Below are 21881 nucleotides of genomic sequence, written 5' to 3'. Positions count from 1 at the left end.
GTTGGGACATTTCAGTTCCATAACGCCGACACGATTTCCACCGATGACACCAGAACACGAAGCGACACTTGCCACTTAAATATTTCTGTCATTTTTAACAATCTTTCACCGGACGTGATTAGAGCTCGGCGGCTCTGACGTAAACCAGATTGTTAGGTGAGTCTCGCGCGGACAGTTCTGGGTATGGCAGGCCAATTTATCATTTAAATACTCAGCGCAAACGTCCGTAATTCAGTTTTCCTTCTCCAAAAAAAAAAAAACTTTCCAAAAATCAATTTTACGTCACAATACTGTTATTTTGTAAGACAAAAGCCACTCTGGATATTTGGACGTCCCGCCATTAGAATTTCCTAGTTTCAGTTGGGAATGGAAATATAAGCTTTAAAAGTAAAAATGTTATTATTCAGATGGATTTAAATTCCCTAGTTAACTGGGATAATTTCTTGGATTCCAGAATCCAAGAAATTATCTGGGACTATGCTGTGAAACCCAGATCATTTCTCGGATTTTATCTTTATGGGATGAATGGCCTATGGTGCCATTCATCTAAGCACTGCCAGTGTTTGATAACTTCTGACTTTTCTAGAAGTCAGAAGTTACCAGTTAACAAGAAAATATCTGATGATCAGATATTTTGATCTGATCATACTTTTAAGAGTATTTTTTTAACAGTGCTGTACTTTTTACTTTTACTTGAGTAATTTTATTATGAAACATAATATTTCTGAATGCTCAACCCACTGTGAGTAACGTTACTGAATGAAGAACAAGCTTGTTTTAACCAAATGAAATAACCAGATATAGACACACACTTGCGGTTTTTGTTAAAGTTTCTTAAATTTTATATTGAAAGAAAATGATTTGGATAAATTTTTCTTTCCCTCGATTTTGTTATTTTGTAATTTATATGAATTATTTTCACTTTGGTCTTTAAAATACCAATATTGGTCCATGTCATAATTACATTTTTAAATATTAATTGACTGATTGGTTTTAATAAGTTTGAAATTTGATCCTAATGTGACTGTGTTTTCTGTGTTACCAACGATTTTTGTCATATTGTATTCGCAGAAACATGACCGAGTGAGCTCTCTTAACAAGAAACTATCTGTGACGTATATTTCTCCGGTAACCATGTCAACAAGAGTTAGGACAAAGTAAACGGCTCATAAACTCTCTGAATGAACTTTATACGCTTTCTACTTTGGAAAACCTTTGTGTTTGTAAGTATTTATATGTTTGGTAGGCACTTACACTTAATGCTGTCTTTTTTCGTTGATAAAATTTAAATCATTGATATAATTTTTGAGCGTAGCTTGAAGATATGTGTATTATTAAATCATTTCTCATTCTGTTACATTTCAGTTACAAAAACGTTTTGAGCGTAGCATTAAGAGGGTTGTATTAACCAGTAATATTTTTTCCCGTCTGTTGTATTTCAGTTACAGAAAAACACATTTTTAAAAGATCTTCAGTTCAGAAAAACAAGACTTTTTATTATTTGATCACTGGCTGTCAAGCTACACATTGGCACGTGTTGTGAGAACAGCACAAAAAGTATTTTTTACAACTCTATACATTTCACTTTTACTTCACTTGAGTAATTTTATTTACCTGAGTAAAATGTCTGGATTCTTGACCCATTGTGGGTAACTTCAATGAATGAAGTACACGCTTATTTTATTTAAAAAAAAGATCACCTGGCATAGACACACACCTGCAGTTTTTGATAGTTTTATAAGTTTTATATTGAAAGGAATTGATTTGGAAAAAGATTTCTTTCGCCTACATTTGTCATTATTGATATGAATTATTTTAAATTTGGTAATTAAAATACAAAAAAAATCCACATAACTTTCTATTTTGGTACATCTGATGTAATTTTTAATTTTTAACTTTTATAAACTGTCACTAAGTTGTGTCAGTCTTGTGTCTGATAATCTGAAAAAGTTGAGTCGAGGAGAAGCTTGATTTTTTCCCCACAGATTATTTGTCTCAGTTTTAACAAATATCAAAAATAAATATTTTAAGCTACATAGGCCCACTTTAAAACTGCAGTATGTAATGATTATAAAAGTATATTTTACATATTTTTGGAAACTGTCACTATGTCATGACAGTATAGTATGAGACAGGTAATTTGTGAAAAAAAAAATCAAGCTGTTCTTCCTTCTCCTAGCACTCCTAGTGCTATCTAGAAACAACCAATCAGAGCCAGGAGGTGGATCTTAGTACTGTGCTACCTGCAGCTAGCATAGCATATGCTAGCTGCAGGTAGCATATGCTATATTCATAATATGCTATTATGAATGCATAGCCTATTATGCATTCATAATAGGCTATGCTATTATGAATGCATAGCCTATTATGCATTCATAATAGGCTATGCATTCTGTTACAGAAAACTGTTTTTCTGTAACAGTAAGTTCTCCGCCATTAGTACATTGAGTAGCAAGTACATGAGGCTGACTGACACCGCCAAGACCCTCCTCCTGGCTCTGACTGGTTGTTTTTGACCGGGCAGTCCATTTCTTCAGACAGAATAGTAGCTCAGGGAGGAGATAAAAGACATCAATTTTTTTCCACAGATTATCTGTCTCATATTATACTGTCAGGACAGGCTGACAGGTTTTAACAAATATGTAAAAAAGTTACATACTTTAAGTTGCACCTTTAAATGATTCATTTTGTGGTGCTTTTTTTTGGTACTTGAGTAGCCTTTTTGTCTTTTACTTGAGTAATTTGTCGGTTTTGTTGACTTTTTATTTCTACTTGAGTAAAAATATGTTGAAGTAGTCTCACTCTTACTTGAGTACAATGTTTGTGTACTTGTAGTTATTTGTCCTACTGAGCTAAATCACAGCCGCCTGTTTGATTATATGTTACAACGGCCTGCCATACCATCCCGTCTGTGCTTTCCTTGAAAAGATACGCCGAAAGCGCGCAGGCTCGTCATCCTCAGCGCCGCCCTGTAGAGAAAGAGAGAGAGAGACAGAGAGCTGGAGACCCCCTCCCCACCTAACAACCCCAACCCCGCAGGCTCTGTCACAACGACCCCACCCCCTAGCCCCCTCTGAACGAGGGCACGGAGCGACAGGCTCGCATTCGCGGAGAGAAGACCGTTCCGGGATCCCGGCTCTGTTTCGCCCTCAATCCGGGCCCTAATGCTGTAGCGGCCAGCGCGGAGGAGAGAGCGAAGTGAGACGTAACGCAGCGACCGAGAGTCGGCGAGGGACAGGGCGGACTGGGGAGACGACGGGATCGCTCATTCGCCTGGAAACATGGGATGTACACTGAGCGCCGAGGAGCGCGCGGCTCTGGACCGGAGCAAGGCCATCGAGAAGAACCTGAAGGAGGACGGGCTGGTGGCCGCCAAGGACGTCAAGCTGCTGCTGCTCGGTAAGAGGAGAGGCTGCGGCGCCTCGCTGCGCTCATGGAGGGGCGGAGGTGCTCTCCGTGGTGCTGATCTCACTGCCTCTGCCTCCGTTCTTTGCAGGCGGCGGAGAGTCCGGGAAAAGCACCATCGTCAAACAGATGAAGTAAGTGCCATTTACTTTTTTTTAAAATTATTATTATTTTTATTCAAATTCCGGTCTCATTTTCTCCGCTGACAAACTCAGTCGGAGTGAAAGGCCCGAGATTGCGCCTCCCCTGTCTGCACGGAGGTAGGCTGGGCCGCCATGTTTCGAGAGGCCGAAGCCCCAGAGGAGCACCGGTGACTCCAGCACCTCCTGCAGACCGCCAGCGAGGCCGTCCCAGGGTGCTGTTCACCGCCGGGGGTGCTGAAATGTAGTTAACGAGGGTTTCGCTTGACTACAGGGAGTGTGCAGCTAGGGATATGTACAGGGTGTGTGTGTGTGAATTACAGTGAGGTCACTACTGCTCCATTAGTGAATACCTCTGCTTTTAATCTTAATGGCTTTAAGTGCCCGATATCGCCGGGAGTACTTTGCCTATAAAGCGGATTTACTCAGAAATATTGCTTCTAAAACCGCATCTAAACCTTCCCCTGTCTAATCTAAATCACCCTTTGATGTTTTAAACGACTGCTGTTGTCTTCCCTAAACCTCTTAATCAAGTTCCTAGATGTTTCAGCACGAAAAGACACAAACCTCCCTGCAGTGTTACGACTGGATCCCACTTCCTTGGGTCATCCCTGTACCTGTGTATTAAATCAGATAGAAATGGGACACTCCTTCAAGCAGCCGATGCATTCTCAGTTCTCACTTATTTCTACTTCATAAACACATTTGACTTCATGTGCACATTATGTTCTTAGCATACAGTTACAATCCTGCAGCAGGCGTTCTTAAAAAAAAATTACCAAATGTATTCTACTGAGAAGTAAATCTACCTTAACATGTTAAAAGTGCATTTATGTTTCTTTTCCAATATAGTACATTTGGTACAATCATCAAAAAAGGTGCTGCAGAATTGTATGGCTAGTCTTCCTGGTGCTACTCCATATCTATCAGAACGTTCTAGTTGTTGTGTTAGTGGTGGATCTTAAAAGTTAAGAATATGTTTTAATTTTTGCAGCATTTTGTGTTGGTTTACAGTATTTTTCCAATATGAGAACTCTTCAAACGGGACATTTTAGTGGTTGTTGTGCCTTTTTAAAAGACGATAACGGGGAAAATCTTTACATTTGTGAGCGTATTTTCCAGTTTCTCCCTCCCCCTAGTTTACATAAACAATTGGCTTGGCGTGGCTTCCTACCCCTCAGGAACGAACGAGGAGCAAGAGGTGAAATGGGACTGAGCATTTATCTTGGGAGAAGTTTGCCCAGCCTCCTCTTGTTTCCACTCAACCTCATTACCCTGCCAGTGCTCCCAGGTTGCAGCATATCCTACGGCTCTGCCCCGAACCCAAGACGCTTCTCAAAAACACTGTTTACAAATTACTCTCAGGGCCTTTCCCTGGCCTGGGCAGGCAGCGGATGGATGGGTTTTACTGCTCACTTTGAGTCATAAAGTGCAGGTATTGGAGGCGAGCGTGATGACATCATTGTCACATACGGTGGAAATCCTTTTCCTGGTGGCATTCATGAGAAAGGAATTGAAGTGTAGTATCAACAGGCATGAGGAGTCTGTTCAAAGGCTCGAAAATAGTCGTAAAGTGAGGTGAAATGATGCATGCAGCGGGGTGGATTTTATGAATAAAACAGGCGTGCTGCTGTCGCCAGTCGGCTGCAGAAATGTCAGTGATGTCTATTTTTGTGCTTTTCCTCTTTAGCACCCTGTATTGGTCAGAAGGAGTTTCATTAATAACTCATAAAGCTTTTTAAAGAGACACTAATTATGTAAACCCAGCACATTTTAGCTCATTTGATTATTTTTTTTTTTCAAACAGAAGATTCTTAATTATTTTGACTTTATACACTATTTATACCATAAAATATTTTTATGTCTCAAAATATAACTCAAGAGTTTAGGCATTTTTGTGAAGAAAACCAAACATTTTAATAAAAAGCAACTTTCTTTCTTTTTTTTTTTTAACGTTTCCTTTTAAGCAAAACTGGTATTTTCCACAGTAAAACATAAGCAGCTGATTTTTTTTAAACAGGAAAAATAAAATTAATCATAATCTGCAATCCAAAAATGCAGCCGTTCCCATTCTCCCTTCGCAATGGTAATTTTTTTTTTTTATTCCATAAAACTGTTAATTTTGATGATGGTGCTGCAGATTCAGGCCATGTGGCTGATCTCTGCAGCGAAGCATCTTTTCATAATGTGCCCTGATGAGATGGAAAGATGAAAACCGTGATCCCTTATCTGTCTTCCTCATCGGATGTCAGTCGGTGTTTGCGAATGACGCGATGAATGTTGGACCGCGGGTCGGTTTGCTTATAGATCCAGTCAGTCGGGGTGAGGAGGGCCTGATGGACCAGATCATAGGGAGTTTAATTGTGCCTGGTCTTGTGTGGTTGTGATTGATTAGAGCTCAGATTGATCTGACTCCATCGCTCGTCATGCATTATAAATAATTTAAATATCACATTACTGCCAAATTACACATCGCAGACTGGGAACGGGATCAATTCCTGCTGCACTTTAACATGATAGAGAAGGAGGAAAGATATAAGAAAACACCACCAGAGCACGTACAGCTGCAGAAAAATCAGGAATAGTGAAGCTTTTACTGTAATAAGTCATTTGTTTTGAAATGTAGGGACATATGGACAATTGAGACATTTTTTTCTTCTTTTCTGTTTAGACCAGGCTTGTGCCTGTCTGATAATATCTCTGTACGCCTGCAGGATTATCCATGAAGATGGCTTTTCTGGGGATGATGTGAAGCAGTATAAGCCTGTGGTCTACAGCAACACCATCCAGAGCTTGGCAGCCATCCTTCGAGCCATGGACTCGCTGACGATTGAGTTTGGAGACAAGGACAGAAAAGTTAGTCTCACTCACACCCAACCATTTGAACAGTTGATCTCTAGGAAATTCAATTTTATTAATATAATCTTGAAATGTGAACGTGTCCGAGAAGAGCTGGACGAGTAATAAATTCACTTATGTGCAGTTTTGAAAAGTTAGTTTAAAAAAAGCTCCCAAAACTGTCTCAGCAGGCGATGAATAATTAACAAGATTATATTTCTGTGTCTGTTCCCCTCCCTGAACTTATGAAACAGGCTGACGCAAAGCTGGTCTGTGACGTTGTCAGTCGCATGGAGGACACGGAGCCGTACTCTGCCGAGCTTCTCGCTGCGATGAAGCGTCTCTGGGCCGATCCGGGGACCCAGGAGTGCTTCAACCGCGCCCGGGAATACCAGCTGAATGACTCGGCTCAATAGTGAGCGCAACAAGAAGCTGCTGTTTTTGAAAAACAAAACAAAAAAACCCCCAACAAAAACAGTAGACCTGTAATTCTTCCATCTCTTCTCCTGTTGTCAACAGCTACCTGGACAGTTTAGACCGCATCGGGGCGGCAGATTACCAGCCAACAGAGCAGGACATCCTGAGGACCCGAGTGAAGACCACCGGCATCGTCGAAACCCATTTCACCTTTAAAAACCTCCATTTCAGGTGGAAGAAAAGGAAGCCCCTGCTGCAGCTTGTGAGGAATTAATGCTACCAGTTTTAGCTCCTGCTCTGAACCGACATGCTCCGTGTTCCCAGGCTGTTTGACGTTGGAGGTCAGAGGTCAGAGAGGAAGAAGTGGATCCACTGTTTTGAGGATGTGACAGCGATAATTTTCTGCGTCGCTCTGAGCGGGTATGACCAGGTGCTCCATGAAGACGAGACAACTGTAAGTACTGGCAAAACATGGAAAACATTTATGCCTTCAGTCTGTCACAGGGACTTTATGAATTATTTTTCAAACAAATGTAACAAAAAGTGATTTATACAGACGGGAAATGACCAAGTCAGTCCAGTAAGACCAGATATTCTAAACGATGAAAAACCAAAGAAACAATACAAGGTTGGTACAGAAAAACAAAGCTGGAAAGGCAATAAAAATGTTAAAATAACACCTCATAGAAAAATAAATGTTAATAATTAAAATATAAAAAGATAAATGTAAATATAGCTTATAATTCTAAAGACTTTTTAAAAAAATGAAACAAAAATATTTAAAACAAAAATGGCTAAACTGTTTAAAGAAATAATTGTTGTAATTGCTAGTAACTACAACAGAAATGATACATTAAACAAAGCAACTTGATTAAAAAAATAAAAGCTTAGTTATTTACCGATATAGAATACTTGATAACTGAATAACTAAAATATAAATGATATAATAATGAGATATAATTAACCAATCAAAAACTTGCTAAAATTGTTCAAAATTACGATTAAAATTACAATAACAGAACTAAAAATAAAAACATAAATAATAAATGTAATGTTAACAAATAGTTAATGTGATACTTGATGGCATTTTTAAAATGCTCCCAGTGAGGGCCGCTGTAGGCTAATGGCGCTGCAGTTTTAGTTCTCACTCCAGGTACCAGCAGAACTTTTCTTCTTCTGGCCTGGAGGACCAAAGGAAATCTGACAAACCAGTTTAAACACCAGTAAAGATCTGTGGCCACAACAGCACAGGCAGCCACTACAGACACTTTATAATGTGTGTCGAGTGAGCTCGGCTTCTGGTTTCGTCCCTGTTTTAACTATGTGGAAGCTGTAATGGAGCAGCAGTGTTTTATTCTTCAGGGAGAGCAGAGCGTTACATTGATCACAATCATAAAGTGTCTGCGTTGCACCAGGAGAGACGGTCAAACTCCGCCAGAGTTTGGTTTCCTGTGACATTTCTGTGATTCGAGCGGATCTGTTGCAGCGAGTCGGAAAGATTTCCCTCAGTGCTGTTCCTCCTCCTCTTGCAGAACCGCATGCACGAATCCCTCATGCTCTTCGACTCCATCTGCAACAACAAGTTCTTCATCGACACCTCCATCATCCTCTTCCTCAACAAGAAAGATCTGTTTGCTGAAAAGATCAAGAAGTCGCCGCTGACGATTTGTTTTCCAGAATACACAGGTGAGTCGGCGGACCTCCGTCCTCTCCTGCTCGTCTCGGTCACAGGCGAACCCAGCGTCACGTCTCGCCGCCCTCTTGTCTTCCGCAGGTGCTAATACTTACGAAGACGCTACGGCTTACATTCAGGTTCAGTTCGAGAGCAAGAACCGCTCTCCCAACAAGGAGATCTACTGTCACCTGACCTGTGCCACAGACACGGGGAACATCCAGGTAGTGTTTGATGCCGTCACCGACATCATTATCGCAAACAACCTTAGAGGCTGCGGCTTGTACTGAGGCCCAGAGCCAGAAGCACAGAGGTCGTCATGGAGCGCGTGAGGTGTTAATAATGATAATTTTGATGATTCTTAAATACATAAATATGTAATTCTACACGTCCAAACGGGACCCAAAGAGCTGCCGTCAAACACCACACTGGATCATTGCCATGATATGTATCCCCATCATTTTTGTTTAAAATCTAAGCCCTCCCACCCCCCACATTTTTTTTTTTTTTTTTGTCTTTTAAAAATGTGTTTTTAAGTTGAATGTTCTGTAAGGCTGGAAGCACCAGAGGTTTATTCAGCTGAAGCCTTGCCCAGAAACGCAGAGGAGGACGCCGTCCCGTTACGCTCTGAATACAGCCTCTGGTGCTCCACGCCACGAGCTGCTGAGCGTGAAGGTGGAGATGATGATGATGATGCTGCTGATGGCGTCTTGTGGCTGAGGGGCGTGGACGCAAAGAAAAGAAAGGAGGCTGTGCTAACTTTCCTTCAAACTGCCGGCCTGCAGGTCTGTCCACTCGGTTTGGCTCTCATGAAAGAGAGGATTCTTCTGTCCAGAGCAGCTGCTGGCTGCCGCCCATCAGCCAGTCATTCCTTCAAAAAACACAAAGAGAAACATTGGTGCCAACCATCTGAGGATAACAGATAGGGCAGTAGGGCCAGAAATTAGAGCTCCTACTGTTGATTTATATTATTTAAATATCAGATTTTATTACAATGAAAGACTTAGTTATGCCTCCGTCTCCCTCTTACCTAGAAGAAAAGTCCCGTGCCGCATGCAGTGCTGTGAAAACTCGCCCCCTTACAGACCATAGAGTTTTTGAGCCTGTTTGAGATCATGCCACATCATATTGATTGAATTTAAGCCTGGACTTTGACTAGACCACTTCCAAACCTCCATCTAGCTTTTTTTTCTCTCTGCACTATTCAGACTGTTGTGCTTCAGCTCATCACCCTGATCACCACACCGCCACCACCGTGTTTGACTGTTGATATGTTCTTCTTATAAAATGCTGTTAGCTTCATGCCAGGTTTTAACAGGACAATATCTGAATATTTTCCTAGAAATTAGGACAGTAAAGGGTGAATGTGAGATGGTCCTCAGTGGGTTTTGCCTCTAGGGATCCGGTTTCAGCCCGGTCGTTTCCTGTAAGTTGAATCATGAACCTTAACGGAGGGAAACGAGGCCTGCAGCGCTTTAGATGTTCCTGAACGAGGCGGCGTCCATGAACTCTTAGCGGATATTTTAGGTAGGTTTTTAGGTAGGCTGGGAAGGCTCAGCACCGTTCCACGTTTTCTCCGTTTGTGGTTAAAGGTTTGTAGCTAAAAGCCTTGAAAACGGCTTTGTAACCCCGTCCAGACTGATGCATATGAATGACTTTGTTTCTCTTTGGTTCGTTGACAGATGTGATTCAATAAAAAAAAGAAAAAACAAGAAAACGGAAGAAATAATCTGTAAGGGGGTGAAAATTTCTTCACAGCACTGTATTTATTTCCTTTCATGAAACCCCGAGGTGCAGAGGGTCCCGAGCAGCTCTGCATCAACATCCAGGCTTTTGCGCTGCTGCGAGGCCCCTGGATGTGAAATTGCATAAAAAAGTGCAACCTCACCTCAGGCAGTCTTTGTTTGGGGAGTTTTTCTGATTTAACCCTTTGCCCCCCTCCTCTCTCTCTCCCTCTCTCTCCACCGTCCATCATGTTTCTCTGTTTGCAGGGAAATCTAAAGTACAGCCCCTCATTTTCACCCAGACTGCCCCTCTCATCCCCTGTACTCTCTTTAACCCATCACATATCAGTCAGTCCTCACATCCTATCTCCATTTTCACCCTAAAAAGCACCGTACTGTATATATATATTATGATTATACCAGATTTTTTTTTTCTTTTTTTTACTGTGAATGTTTCTGTGCTGCACCCCCATCCTATTCAGTAGTTTATTGGTTGCTCTCATGTGGAATGTTTGTGCTGAGCCAATCGAATGTTGTGTTTACATTAAAGCCACACTTTTCCTAACTATCTCTGCTTTGGCGGTCTTGAGTTTTGATTGCGCCGCAACATAACAAGCTGTTCCCTCCGCTTTAATCTGTACAGAGAATTAAGACCAGGAAATTAGGCTGCATATTATGAGAGAGTGAACCACTTTTGATGCTTCACTGCCTCGTGAACAAAGCTGCCCGTTTGGAGTCAGAAATAAGCATAAAAAAAAAAAGATTGGGAGCGGCTCTGGCATGGCAGTGAAATGTGCTGGGTGGCAGAGATCAGGAGCGCAGCGCAGCAAGCTCTCAATTTATTAGGTTAAAAGTGTTCCATCATCACCAGCAAGGAGCTATTCATATATTGGATGACTGGGCTGGATCAGCTGTCTGACCTGCTTCTGTCAGTTTAATGGCCGGGACGTTCATTACTGCTCTGCTGCACCAGCGGCCCCACGGCTCCGCTCCACGCTCCCAGTGTGTCCCCGTTTCTCTCTCGGCCTGCCACAGGTTAAAAATACTCCACCGTAATACAGTCACACATTTATGATTTTAATTACACATTTTTACAGTTAACTAAAGATCAGGCTGCTCGCAGTCGCTGCTGCGAAAAAACCGTGTCTCTGGAAGCTCAGCTGGAACTGATGCAGACTGGGATCAGCTGGGCAAACTGCAAAAAAAAAAAAACAAAAAAAAAACACCACTGAGGAACAAACAGGGTGTTTGTTTCGTGTCGCGCACACATCTGTTTAGAGTTTTTCTTTTTTTATCCATGTGCTTCACCGTCGCAGACGGCCACTAGCTTGTTATCTAGAGTCGCAGCCTCTTGATATCTTCGCTTCTGAAGTCGATCCGCAAAGCCAGAACCTGACGCACCTCGGCGGGGGTCAGCCGCCATGTCAGCGGGCCTGAGTTAGGACCCCAGTAGTCCAGGATCTCAGTCACCTGCAGGACAGAGAAGCAGAAACCTCAGGATGCTACCAAAGAGGCCGAGAGCTATATGTTGATCTCACTCCACCTTTAAGTTCTTTAGTTTTGACATATTTTTAAAAACATGAAAACTAAAAAAATATAAGACTCTGATTATGTCTGAACTTACCTTTAAGAAAAGTAAGACAATGCACAAAGAGGAATCGGTTTTGATTTGGACACAGTTTTAATGATCATGTTAGCAGATTTTCTGCAAGAATTCAAATTTAAGACTTTTAAAGACCGTTATGAGGTAGATTTAAGACCTTTATCTCCACAGAAATGTACAAACATTATCCAGTCAACTGACATTAGGTTTGCACTTATCCATAATGGATGCAAAAAACTAGCTAATTTGCTAGCAAGGGTACGTTAGCAGCTAGTTAGCAGTAGCCTCAACTATCCAGTCACACTCAATGTCCCATAAGAAGAGAGAAAACAAGAGACACACCACATACGATTAAATACTCCTGATTAAAATATTTAAAGCCAACTTACGTTTTTTTGTGAACGAATTCAAGACATTTTAATTTTAGATGCATAAATTTAAGACTTTTTAAGGATGCGTGTCCTTCCACAGACTTTTTTTTAACCCCTTGAATGAGCCAGCAGAGAGAAAATGCCAGAGCATTTCCAGCCTGTATTGAGCCATTGAGTTACACAGTTGCCCCTCTCCCACCTGTTGCTGAGAGTACTGACTTCCAGTTATAAACAACATGGAAGTTGAAGAAGAGTCACTCGTCCCTCTTGTTTGGAGTTGGTGAGCAACTAACTGGACGTCTGAAGCAGCTAGCATGTTTTTCTCCAACTGTTACTTTATTAAAATGAGAAATGCAAAACAGATTAGACAAACCGTGCAATAAGTTTTTGAAAACGACTAAATTTACGAACTCATGTATCGAAATAAAATTCAACACTGCAATATAACAAAAATGAAGGTGCAATATTAATAGTTACCTGTTTTAAATGAAATCATTTGAGTCGTTTTACATTTTTGAGTGAATAAAATGAGACAGCGGTGTTTTTAAATAAGATTATAATAAAGGCATAAAGGCCATTTTATAGTCATTGCATATTTGGGCTTACTGCATCCTCTGACTATTTTTATCTCCTTAGCAAAGATCTTAAAGGTCAGAGGCTCCAGAGAAAACATGCTTGTATTTCTAATAAGAAATCTTAAATATGTATTTGTAACCCACTACGTGGATTTTTTAGGCAAAGTTAATTCATTTATTGATATTCCTCACAGCTACAACTAGTAAAAGTAATATTTGGTCTGACCTAAATTTTTGCAATTAAGGTTAAGATTCTTCTCATCTAGAAAGTTCAATATTATAGTTTATTTTCACGAAAAGTAATCGTAACGATTAACCATTAAAACCAGTGGAACCAGAAGAAGCGTGTTGGTGTGAGTCTGAGTTACCCGCTCCAGGTTGAGGATGGTGGCCATCTGCGTGAGGCGAGCGAACTTGTCTCTGATGGTCCAGGTGGTGACCGTGGTGAGGTACGCCACCAGAGACCGCAGCTCTTTGTCAAACTGCAGCCCTCCCAGCTGCAGCAGGAAATGCATCAACCACAAACCAGCAGGATGCATTAGCAAATCACTGCAATTTTTCAAAATAAGCAGGGAAGGTTTGGCGCCACCCTGTGGCCAAAAGCAGCTGCTCACCCTGCTAAAGGAGCATTTGAGCACGGTCTTCTCCATCTCAACAGAGATCAAGCTGGTCATCAGGCTGGTCAGGGTGTCGTAGATGACAGGACTGAGGGCCGTCTGGGGAGGAGAACCATGACGATCATAAAAGCAGAATTAATCCGGTCAGAAATCGGCTACTTTAATGTTCGTTACCTTGAACTCGGCCATGAGCTGCTCCAGGTTAACGATGAGCTGCTGCACCCAGGGGTCGTTGGCTTCATAGTCGTTAAACTCTTCCTGTGAAGATCGGCCACAATTTAAAAACGAAAACAAACCCGACTTCTGGTTGTTTTCTGTGTGTGTGAGGCGAGCAGAACCTCCTCTATGTTGTGGGAGATGGACAGAAAGCTGCTGATCCAGGGCTTGACTTGAGGCTTTACGGCTGTCGTGTTCAACTCCGTTAGACCCTCCTAAATATAAATACAATTAGGGTTAAATGTTGAGTTAAGAGCATTGAAGTCAAAGTTAGAATAGATTTGGCTTGGTCTGCAGAGAATCATTGACATTTATTCAGCGTTTTGTGCGCGTGTCTAACCTGTAATAGATCCTTGAACTTTGCAGAAGTGCTGACGAGGTCGGACAAGCAGCTTTCGATCTTTGCTTTTTCACCAGATCCGACTCCCTGAGTGAACAGTTTGGAGCAGTCGTTCTGCCAGGAAAAAGAGAAAAAAACAATAAATATCTGGTTTTTCAACCTGCAGAGATATTTTCCTAAAAGAAAGGGGAGAAATGCGCCTCTTACCTCCAGGTTCCTCTTTAGAGTTGTGATATTCTCACTGCAAACCTCCACGTTATTCAGAGTGACCTGCGTTTGAAAAGCACGTTAAGGACTGAACAGAACTGCACCAGACAGAGATCAGGACCGAACAATATTCTCTAGCTAAGCTCTGAGCTCTGAAATGCTGACAAAGAGATTTTTGACCAATTCATTAAAGCTGACCCATTATGCTTCCGGAACCGGTTTGGTAGGTCTACCGGCGATACAAAACCAGTCTGCAGTTAAACCTCTGAGTCCTAAGTTTCAAATCTCTGCCTGGATATTTTTGCTTATTTTAATTGTATGCAGTTCTTTAAATGTCCTTTGAGTAAAAATATTTGCCCACTTATCAATAACAACTGGGACTTCAATATCTAGCAAGTTATTTTCGCAATTTAGCGTCTATTAAATTTCACCCCCTGCTACGGCGGGGGTGAAATTACCGTAATAACCTGATATTGCCTGGAAAGCTTAACGTCGCCCGTTTGGCCTAGAAGGGTTAAACCAGTTGACCAAAATGTGCTTTAACTCAGCTTGGGTTGCTAGGTGATGGGCGGAACTCTTCTGGGGTTGCTAGGTAACGAGTGGGGCTTCACTGGGTTTGTGATGTTACATTCTGGAAGTTTTTTAAAAGACTCATTTTCCAGACACCAAAAAGTTAACTTATTTAACTGCCAAAAACTGGTTGGGTGTTTTTTTTTAAGCACTCAGACTGTTTTTAGAATCAGTAGAGACCCAAATGTAAATAGAAAAACACACAAAATGTGAATTTTGCAATATAGGTGTCCTTAAAGGAATAAAAAACAAAAAATTCCTGCTACTTTCAGTCAATTAGACATCAACCAACGACAGGTTTCTTTGAGTTTCCTCACTTTTTTACTATCTGATATGCGTTATAATCTCTACAAAAAATATTTGGTATCAGTCAGACTTCATCTGACTATCGGACCAGAGTTTTATGCTAACATACAACTCTGGAAAAAATGAAGAGCCCACTGCACTGATCCCCATTGAAAACCTCCTGGTTTCTCCACCAGATACTGATTTCTGAACTCTTCCTGAGTTAAAACATTAGTTTTGTTGTTTCTAAATGAACATAAACTTGTTTTCTTTGCATTATTTGAGGTCTAAAACCACCGCATCTTTTTTGTTGTTGTTATTTTCTGCAAATAAACACAAAATTTTTGCTTTGAATTTCAGAGACATGTTGTCAGTAGTTCATAGAATAAAAGAACAATGTTCATTTTACTCAAATATTTACCTATAGAGAGTAAAATCAGAGAAACTGATCATTTTAAATGGTCTCTTACTTTTTTCCAGAGCTGTATAAATATTTTTTTTTACTTTTGTCTATTTCCTGAAGCCAAAGATTTTATCACCTGAACCTTGGCTGTTAGCGGTAAATATGGAGGGCATTTTACTGGCAGGCAGAAGTGGGAGCGGCACCCGGCAGTGTCTCCGATCATCTTACCAGGAAGGCAGCCTTGGCGTTTTCGGTGCTCTCAATGCCCAGCGTGTTAAACTTGCCCTGCTGCAAGCTGCTCTGCATCAGGCTGACGGCGCTGCTGACGCCCCGCTGGATGTCCTGAAGCGTCGTGGCCGGGAAGCCCTGCCGCAGCTTGTTGTACAACACCTCTCTGGCAGCAGGGAAGATAGAGGACGGAGGTGAGACAAGAGGCAGCGGTTTGTATAAAGTCTTTGAATTCTGCCCGGTAGGGAGGCTGAGGAGTCACCTGAAGTCTGACTCCAGCAGCGAGTTGGCGTGGTTGATCATAGCACAGAGGCAGTCAATGTTGGAGCTGGACAACGCTCTGCTGATGCACTTTTTAACGATGTAGAAACAGTCGTCCACCATGCTGCTGGTCAGCTGACCCTTCTCGTAAGTATCCATGGTAACAGCCTGAAGCAGGTGAGAGTAATTAATAAGTTATGTAAAAATTAGCCAGCATAATTTCACATTAACAAGTCATTTCATGCACCATCTCTTGCTTTCACACGTGTATTTAGCATTTAGCAAAGCTAATTTCAGCATCATTTTACTGGATTTCCTAAAATATATTTATTTATGTTAAACTGGGACCTGAGTCCAAATTTTGCACCATAAACATGCAAATGTGAGCTGGTATGACAATAAAGTTGAATCCTTGAAGAAGTAAGATTAGAATAAAATAAATAAATTAAAATCTGATGCAGCCTGCAGCTCTTGGACTCGAGCAGCGACGAAGAAAATACATCAAATATTTTACTTCTTCTGAACTCTACAGACTAAAATGTTTTGGTAAAAAGCTGAATAAATGACAGGATGATAAGAAAACAGCCTCCACGAACACTGTTTTACTTTCATTAACATCCGATTTTTTTTTTACAATTCAGACGAAAATGTATTTTTTACAAATCAGTCATGTTGTGCCCACAAAACTTTAAGATCCATGTCGTCACAGAAACAATTCCTGCATTTAGAATCATGATGAAATCCATGTTACTTTTTGTTTAACGTCAGCAACATAATTTGAAAAAACAAAAAAACAAACGGTAACAGAAGAATCATATTGTTGTTAAATTTGTGGCTCTTCTCTGGACATCCTGCCTACCAACAACAAGAGGCAAGGCGCAGCAGGATTAGAAACCTCCACGAATGCCCCAGGGAGCGAATCTCATAATGAGGCGTCGAAACAAGTCTAACAAACTGGAAGTAATTCGTTTAACTGGAATCAGGTCGGTAACTTGGGACACGAAGCAGAGCATCCCTGAGAAACCAAGCCGTTCAAAACAAAAAACAGGAGTTTGACGTTTATCTTCAGCAAAAGGAGAAATGGATTAATCAACATGGAAATGTTTAAAACAGAGGAGAGGAGCATAAAGCCTGAAGGTCGGCGTCTGTAAGTGTGTCAGCGTTAAGACTCCTGAGTCAAATAATCGGATCATCAAGCAGAACTACGCATTACTAGAAATGAAAAAATATTTGGTTATGAGTTTCAAAGAGCGTCCTGCAGAAAACAAAAATAAAAATCACAGCACACGTTCTGGAAAAACTGCAATGAACTGGAACTAATCTGGCTCCTTGGCAGCAGGTCGGTGACTTAGGATGCACAGTTCTTTAAAAAGTATTCAAACCCTGAAAACATTTTAGTTTTTTTTTTTACATTTTGTCACATTACAATAACAGACTTGGATATATTTTACTGGGATTTTATGTGAAAAACCAACAAAAAATCACACATAATGAGGAAGAGGAAGGAAGAGTTAATGGGTTTCAACTTTTTTTTAAAGCTGAAAAGTGCGGCGTGCATTTGTGTTCAGCTCCCCTTAGATCTAAACATAGTAGAACCACCTTCTGCTGAGATTACAGTTGCAAGTCTTTAAAAGTGTTGCACATACTGTTTGTCTCAGAATAGACAGACGGCATTAAGATTAAGATGGATGATAATCCGTCCCACTAACTTCAGTTCTGACTGAAAACAAATGTTTTTGTCTCAGCTGTGCCGTCGTTTTTAAACTTTTTCTAAATTTACCTTGCCTGTCGCTCAGCCAAAGGCAGTTTTCTACTCTGCTGAGCAACAATGAATTATTCTATTTCATTCTACTTCCAAATAAGCATTTAAAGCAAAAGATGTGATTTTTTAAAAAGCTTTTTATAAACATCTTACTGTCGTAACTTTGAATTTGAAAACCATTTCCTTGTCATTTCATGTAAACTTGAATTAAATTGTAGTTTATGAAACAAATTCTCCAGTATTACTAATTCCAGAGTTATTTAGAGTCTTGGAGATTATTTTGAAACAGACGTGAGGCCTCCTGACCTTGTTGACCGACTCTCTCATGTAGTACTCCTCCATTGGGATGTAATATCCAATCAGCTCCTGCATCATGGTGCTCAGCAAACAGTGCTTGATTAGCTTCTCCACGTTCTGCTGGTGCTCTAACAGTTTTTGGAGAAAATAATAGAGCAGTTAAAAACAACAACAAAAAAGAGAAATATCCCCGTCTTGTGATAAAACTACCTGGTGTGATGCTCTGAGCGTCTCCGACCTCAAAGTCGGCCATTATGCGGCGACGCAGGAAGCGCAGGTACAGCTCCGCCCTGGCGTTCATTAGCGTCACTTCTGCCAGTACGGGGTCCAGCTCCCTGTTCGACAGGAGATTTCATCACAGAGTTTATATCCACAGCGGATTTGTGAAACCCGACCCTAGAAGGACCTTTCAAGGTTTAAATGAAAAGAGAATAAAACGATCATAGTAAACAATGGATTTAAAACTACTGAATGACAATATTTAAAAATGGATACAGTTCTGGTTCATCTTTTGTCAGTTCTTAAGCCTTTAAGTGAATATTTTAATGTCAGACTTAGTCTTAAAGTCAGATGGTAATGAGTCCCAGAGTTTACAGCTAAAAATAAAAGCCATCTGATTGAGTCTGACGACTCGACTGCAAATATAATTTCAACAAATATAATTGATGCATTTATGAGGACAAAAACTAATGAAGCTGTCAAAGCTCATTAGATTATTCTTCTAAATAATGATATTGACTTTATTTATAACTTTTGTCTAAAGAGCCGATGTGTTTGGTTACAGTCGGAGCGGCCTGTGAGTAAGCCTGTCACAATAAGCAATAAATCAATCAGAGAATTAAAACGAGCTCTATAATTCCCATTTGCATGTTTGTTTTTTCGTTTTCTCTCTTTCTACCAAAGACTGGACAACAAAAGGCTTCGGTTTGACATATTGGTCTGTTTTTTTACAGACTTCAGTATCCATTTTATTTGTTGTTTTATTTACCTTGGATATGTAAAATGTCCTTCAGCGTCAGTGTTAAATGTTTGAAATTAGATTTGCTGATATTTGAAAGGATGAACTTGCCACTATATCACTTGAACATGGTCTCAAAACAACAATAATTTATCGCAATAAGTTCAGAAACAATTAATTGTTATCATGGCAGGCCTCCCTGTGTCCAAGCACATATTATATGTGGCAACAGAAAATCATAACAATCATACCGAGGGCTGCCTGACTTGAAGTGATTTTCTAATTACCGTATTTTCCGGACTATAGAGAGCACCTTACTATAAGCTGCACCTACAATAAAAAAAACAAAAAAACTGGAGCCACTGATATCTCCGCTGTTCTCAAGGATGCAGCAGAGAGCTGGTTCGGCTCCAACGCCGAACCATGAACTCGTTCACGCCGAGCAGCGGCTCTATTTCCCTCCTGTACTTCCAGATCGATAACCTTCAACTTAAAAGCTGCATCATTTGAGTCTGAAGAAGTTTCTCCGTCGTTCCTGCTGCTAGCATGCGCTTGTGCTAAATGAAAAGCAGCACTTTCTTCTTTGATTTCCAATTTTGACTTTCAATGATTCACATCCTGCTAAAGCGCCCCCTGGTGGTTGAAGAAAAATCCACAGAAAAGCCGCACCGGGCTGTAAGCCGCATGATTCAAAGCGTGGGAAAAAAGTAGCGGCTTATAGTCCGAAAAATATGGTAATTGGTTATTTTCTGCAGTATTTCTATGAATAGAACCACTGCAGAGACAAACAGGAGGTGAATATAAAGCAGACCTCGGCTCGATCCCCTCCCCTGGTACGCTCTTCATCATGCTGGTCTGGACAATCTGGAACTGGAGGAAAAAGGGTCAGAAGGAGCAGACATCAAGAGCAGAAACCATGCAGCTCTGGTGCAACACACACACCTTGTTGTGGTATCCTCTCTGCTGGATGAATTTATCAACAATTTTCTGGGCCTGACGGTCGCATTCCTGCTGCAGGTGAGTGATGAGGGTGTACAGGTGGCCCGGACCGTAATACGTCTCCACTATGGGCTGATGAGTCTCAACGACACGAGCGATGCCTGTGAGCAGAAACCAACACATTATTGGAGTCGTGTGATCAGCGGGAACCCAGGCGGGCATGCAGAGGGGGGTTCTCACCTTCCAGCAGCAGCGTCAAAGTGTCTGCAAATATCAGCAGAGCTCTCTTCTCTCCCAGATCGCCTCCTGTCGCCAACAGCAGGTTCTCCTCGGCTTTGGAGGCGAGCTGTGTGGAAAAAAAAAATACACAAAAAGTTTCTCAAATCATCACGTGATGAACTGGAGATGCAAGAATCTCGCAACAAGAGGGAGACACTTTTCAGGGAAGACTGTAGAATAAAAAGCTGGAGCAACCAGAAACAACAGGTCTGCATAAAAAAAATAAATAAAAAAAAATCAGACAGACTGCTGCAGCTGATCTAGAAAGATCGCGTTCTCACTAAAACCAGGAAGGTAGAGCTCTAAAGTCCCTACACTGGCTCCCTGTAGCTCAGAGAATAGACTTTAAAATACTGGTTTTAGTTTATAAATCACTGAACGGCTTAGCACCACGGCACATTAAAGATCTGCTGTTGTCATAGCAACCTTCCAGACCTCTTAGGTCTTCTGGTTCTGGTCTCCTTTGCATCCCAGAATCAGAACTAAACGAGGAGAAGCAGCATTCAGCTTCTATGCTCCACAACTCTGGAACAAACTTCCAGAAAACTGCAAAGCAGCCGAAACACTGAGCTCCCTTAAATCTAGACTACAAAGCCACCTGTCTAGAGCTGCTTTTGAAACATTATTAATGAAACATTAACCAACATTCTGACCTGTAAAGATGGGACTTGGCAAAAAGCATCTTGAAATGCCTTGTTGCTGAAATGTGCTACACAAATAAAATGTGACTAATTGATTGAAATGACCGTACAAAACTACAACAAATAACCTCTACCCTCTCCAGTGCCTTAGCGGCTCTCCTGGAACCCACCTGAGTGCACAGGTACTGGCCGAACCGGGCCAGGCCTTGCTGGTGGAGGCCCAGCAGAGGGAAGATCTTGAAGAACCTCTCCACTTGAGCCAGGTCGACGGCTGCTACGGCCTCGTCGAGCTTCTCCGCCACGATCACCTTCAGCTTCTGCTCCGCCTCCTGCAGAGTCACCAGACTGGCATCCACAGCGCTGCCTGTTCAGAAATGATACATTATGACTGTCAGAGTTTATCTACTGAAAACAAAAAGATGAGAGAAATATTCCCAGCTGGTAAAATGCTACGGTTAAATATAATGGTCATATTTTAAGCATTAAGAACTGAGATGCTCAATCCGGGCTGACACGGTAACAAAAATTAGATGCTAAACATGAAGACAGAAAAACAACCAAAAAGTACAAAATTAACACTCGGCGTGTTTCCATGGCAACGCAAAACAATAAATAAGAAGCCTCATACTTTCTTCTCCCTGACGGCTCAACTCGATCACTGATTGGTCCAGAGAAAGGTAGCGATGGATGTGAGCAGCCGCCTGTTCGTAGTCTTCGTTACGCAGCGCCGTCTGAACGCCGTCGGTGCAGAACTTCAGGTCTAGGATGTCGTCAGCGCGCTGGATGACGTTATAAAGCCGGGTCTACAAACAATAAAATAAAATAAGACCTTTAGACATATGCATTAATTATCAAAGTCTCCACTTTAAAAAAAATAAAAGAGGTGCACTTACTTTTGCCAGGTCTAGCTGTCTGACTTTCCGGCTGACATTTTCAGCCAGACTGCAGGTGAAAGTGATCATGCCTGACAGCTGGCTGGCATCTCCTCCAATCAGCTGTAGATTCGGTCTGCAAGGAAAAAATAAAGCGCATCAACTATATATATATATATATATATATATATATATATATATATATATATATATATATATCTTCCTCTCCCTCGCCAGCGTCTGTCTGTGTGTGTGCCCCTC

At 41.3% G+C, this 21881-nt stretch overlaps 2 protein-coding genes across 3 annotated transcripts in view; one reads left to right on the top strand and one right to left on the bottom strand.

The window, feature by feature from the left end:
• Nucleotides 1-1144: 1144 nt before the first annotated feature.
• Nucleotides 1145-10764, top strand: gnao1b (guanine nucleotide binding protein (G protein), alpha activating activity polypeptide O, b). Its single transcript, XM_015034945.1, has 9 exons — nucleotides 1145-1223; nucleotides 2929-3399; nucleotides 3497-3539; nucleotides 6260-6401; nucleotides 6638-6798; nucleotides 6903-7031; nucleotides 7125-7254; nucleotides 8333-8486; nucleotides 8575-10764. Exons 2-9 carry the CDS (start codon nucleotides 3282-3284, stop codon nucleotides 8760-8762), a joined length of 1065 nt encoding a protein of 354 aa, XP_014890431.1. The 5' UTR covers nucleotides 1145-1223; nucleotides 2929-3281; the 3' UTR covers nucleotides 8763-10764.
• The window catches only part of cog4 (component of oligomeric golgi complex 4), a 15907-nt gene continuing 4657 nt past the window's right edge, over nucleotides 10632-21881 (bottom strand). The window contains exons 3-20 of one of the 2 annotated variants that reach the window (XM_015034944.1): nucleotides 21642-21756; nucleotides 21377-21551; nucleotides 20919-21112; nucleotides 20069-20174; nucleotides 19832-19989; nucleotides 19701-19759; nucleotides 18142-18266; nucleotides 17941-18059; nucleotides 15874-16040; nucleotides 15612-15777; nucleotides 14126-14188; nucleotides 13919-14032; nucleotides 13701-13793; nucleotides 13537-13620; nucleotides 13360-13461; nucleotides 13114-13242; nucleotides 11525-11666; nucleotides 10632-11391 (exon numbers count right to left, since the gene is read on the bottom strand). In XM_015034944.1, coding sequence (XP_014890430.1) covers nucleotides 11532-11666; nucleotides 13114-13242; nucleotides 13360-13461; nucleotides 13537-13620; nucleotides 13701-13793; nucleotides 13919-14032; nucleotides 14126-14188; nucleotides 15612-15777; nucleotides 15874-16040; nucleotides 17941-18059; nucleotides 18142-18266; nucleotides 19701-19759; nucleotides 19832-19989; nucleotides 20069-20174; nucleotides 20919-21112; nucleotides 21377-21551; nucleotides 21642-21756 — 2104 coding nt within the window. In that variant the 3' untranslated portion in view covers nucleotides 10632-11391; nucleotides 11525-11531. Of the gene's footprint in view, nucleotides 11667-13113; nucleotides 13243-13359; nucleotides 13462-13536; nucleotides 13621-13700; nucleotides 13794-13918; nucleotides 14033-14125; nucleotides 14189-15611; nucleotides 15778-15873; nucleotides 16041-17940; nucleotides 18060-18141; nucleotides 18267-19700; nucleotides 19760-19831; nucleotides 19990-20068; nucleotides 20175-20918; nucleotides 21113-21376; nucleotides 21552-21641; nucleotides 21757-21881 lie in introns of both variants that reach the window. The other variant, XM_015034943.1, reaches the window with a different exon arrangement.

Source organism: Poecilia latipinna, unplaced genomic scaffold, assembly GCF_001443285.1.
Source record: "Poecilia latipinna isolate Pla-1442-1.1 unplaced genomic scaffold, P_latipinna-1.0 Scaffold317, whole genome shotgun sequence".
Classification (NCBI taxonomy): domain Eukaryota; kingdom Metazoa; phylum Chordata; class Actinopteri; order Cyprinodontiformes; family Poeciliidae; genus Poecilia; species Poecilia latipinna.
This window is presented reverse-complemented; position numbering and strand designations above follow the sequence as displayed.

What these genes read in the sequence shown, in the direction of transcription:
- gnao1b (XM_015034945.1), top strand. Translation starts at nt 3,282, where the DNA reads ATGGGATGTACACTGAGCGCCGAGGAGCGCGCGGCTCTGGACCGGAGC. An exon ending in ACCATCGTCAAACAGATGAA is followed by an intron (nt 3,540 to 6,259) that starts GTAAGTGCCATT and finishes GTACGCCTGCAG; the next exon opens with GATTATCCATGAAGATGGCT. An exon ending in CTGAATGACTCGGCTCAATA is followed by an intron (nt 6,799 to 6,902) that starts GTGAGCGCAACA and finishes TGTTGTCAACAG; the next exon opens with CTACCTGGACAGTTTAGACC.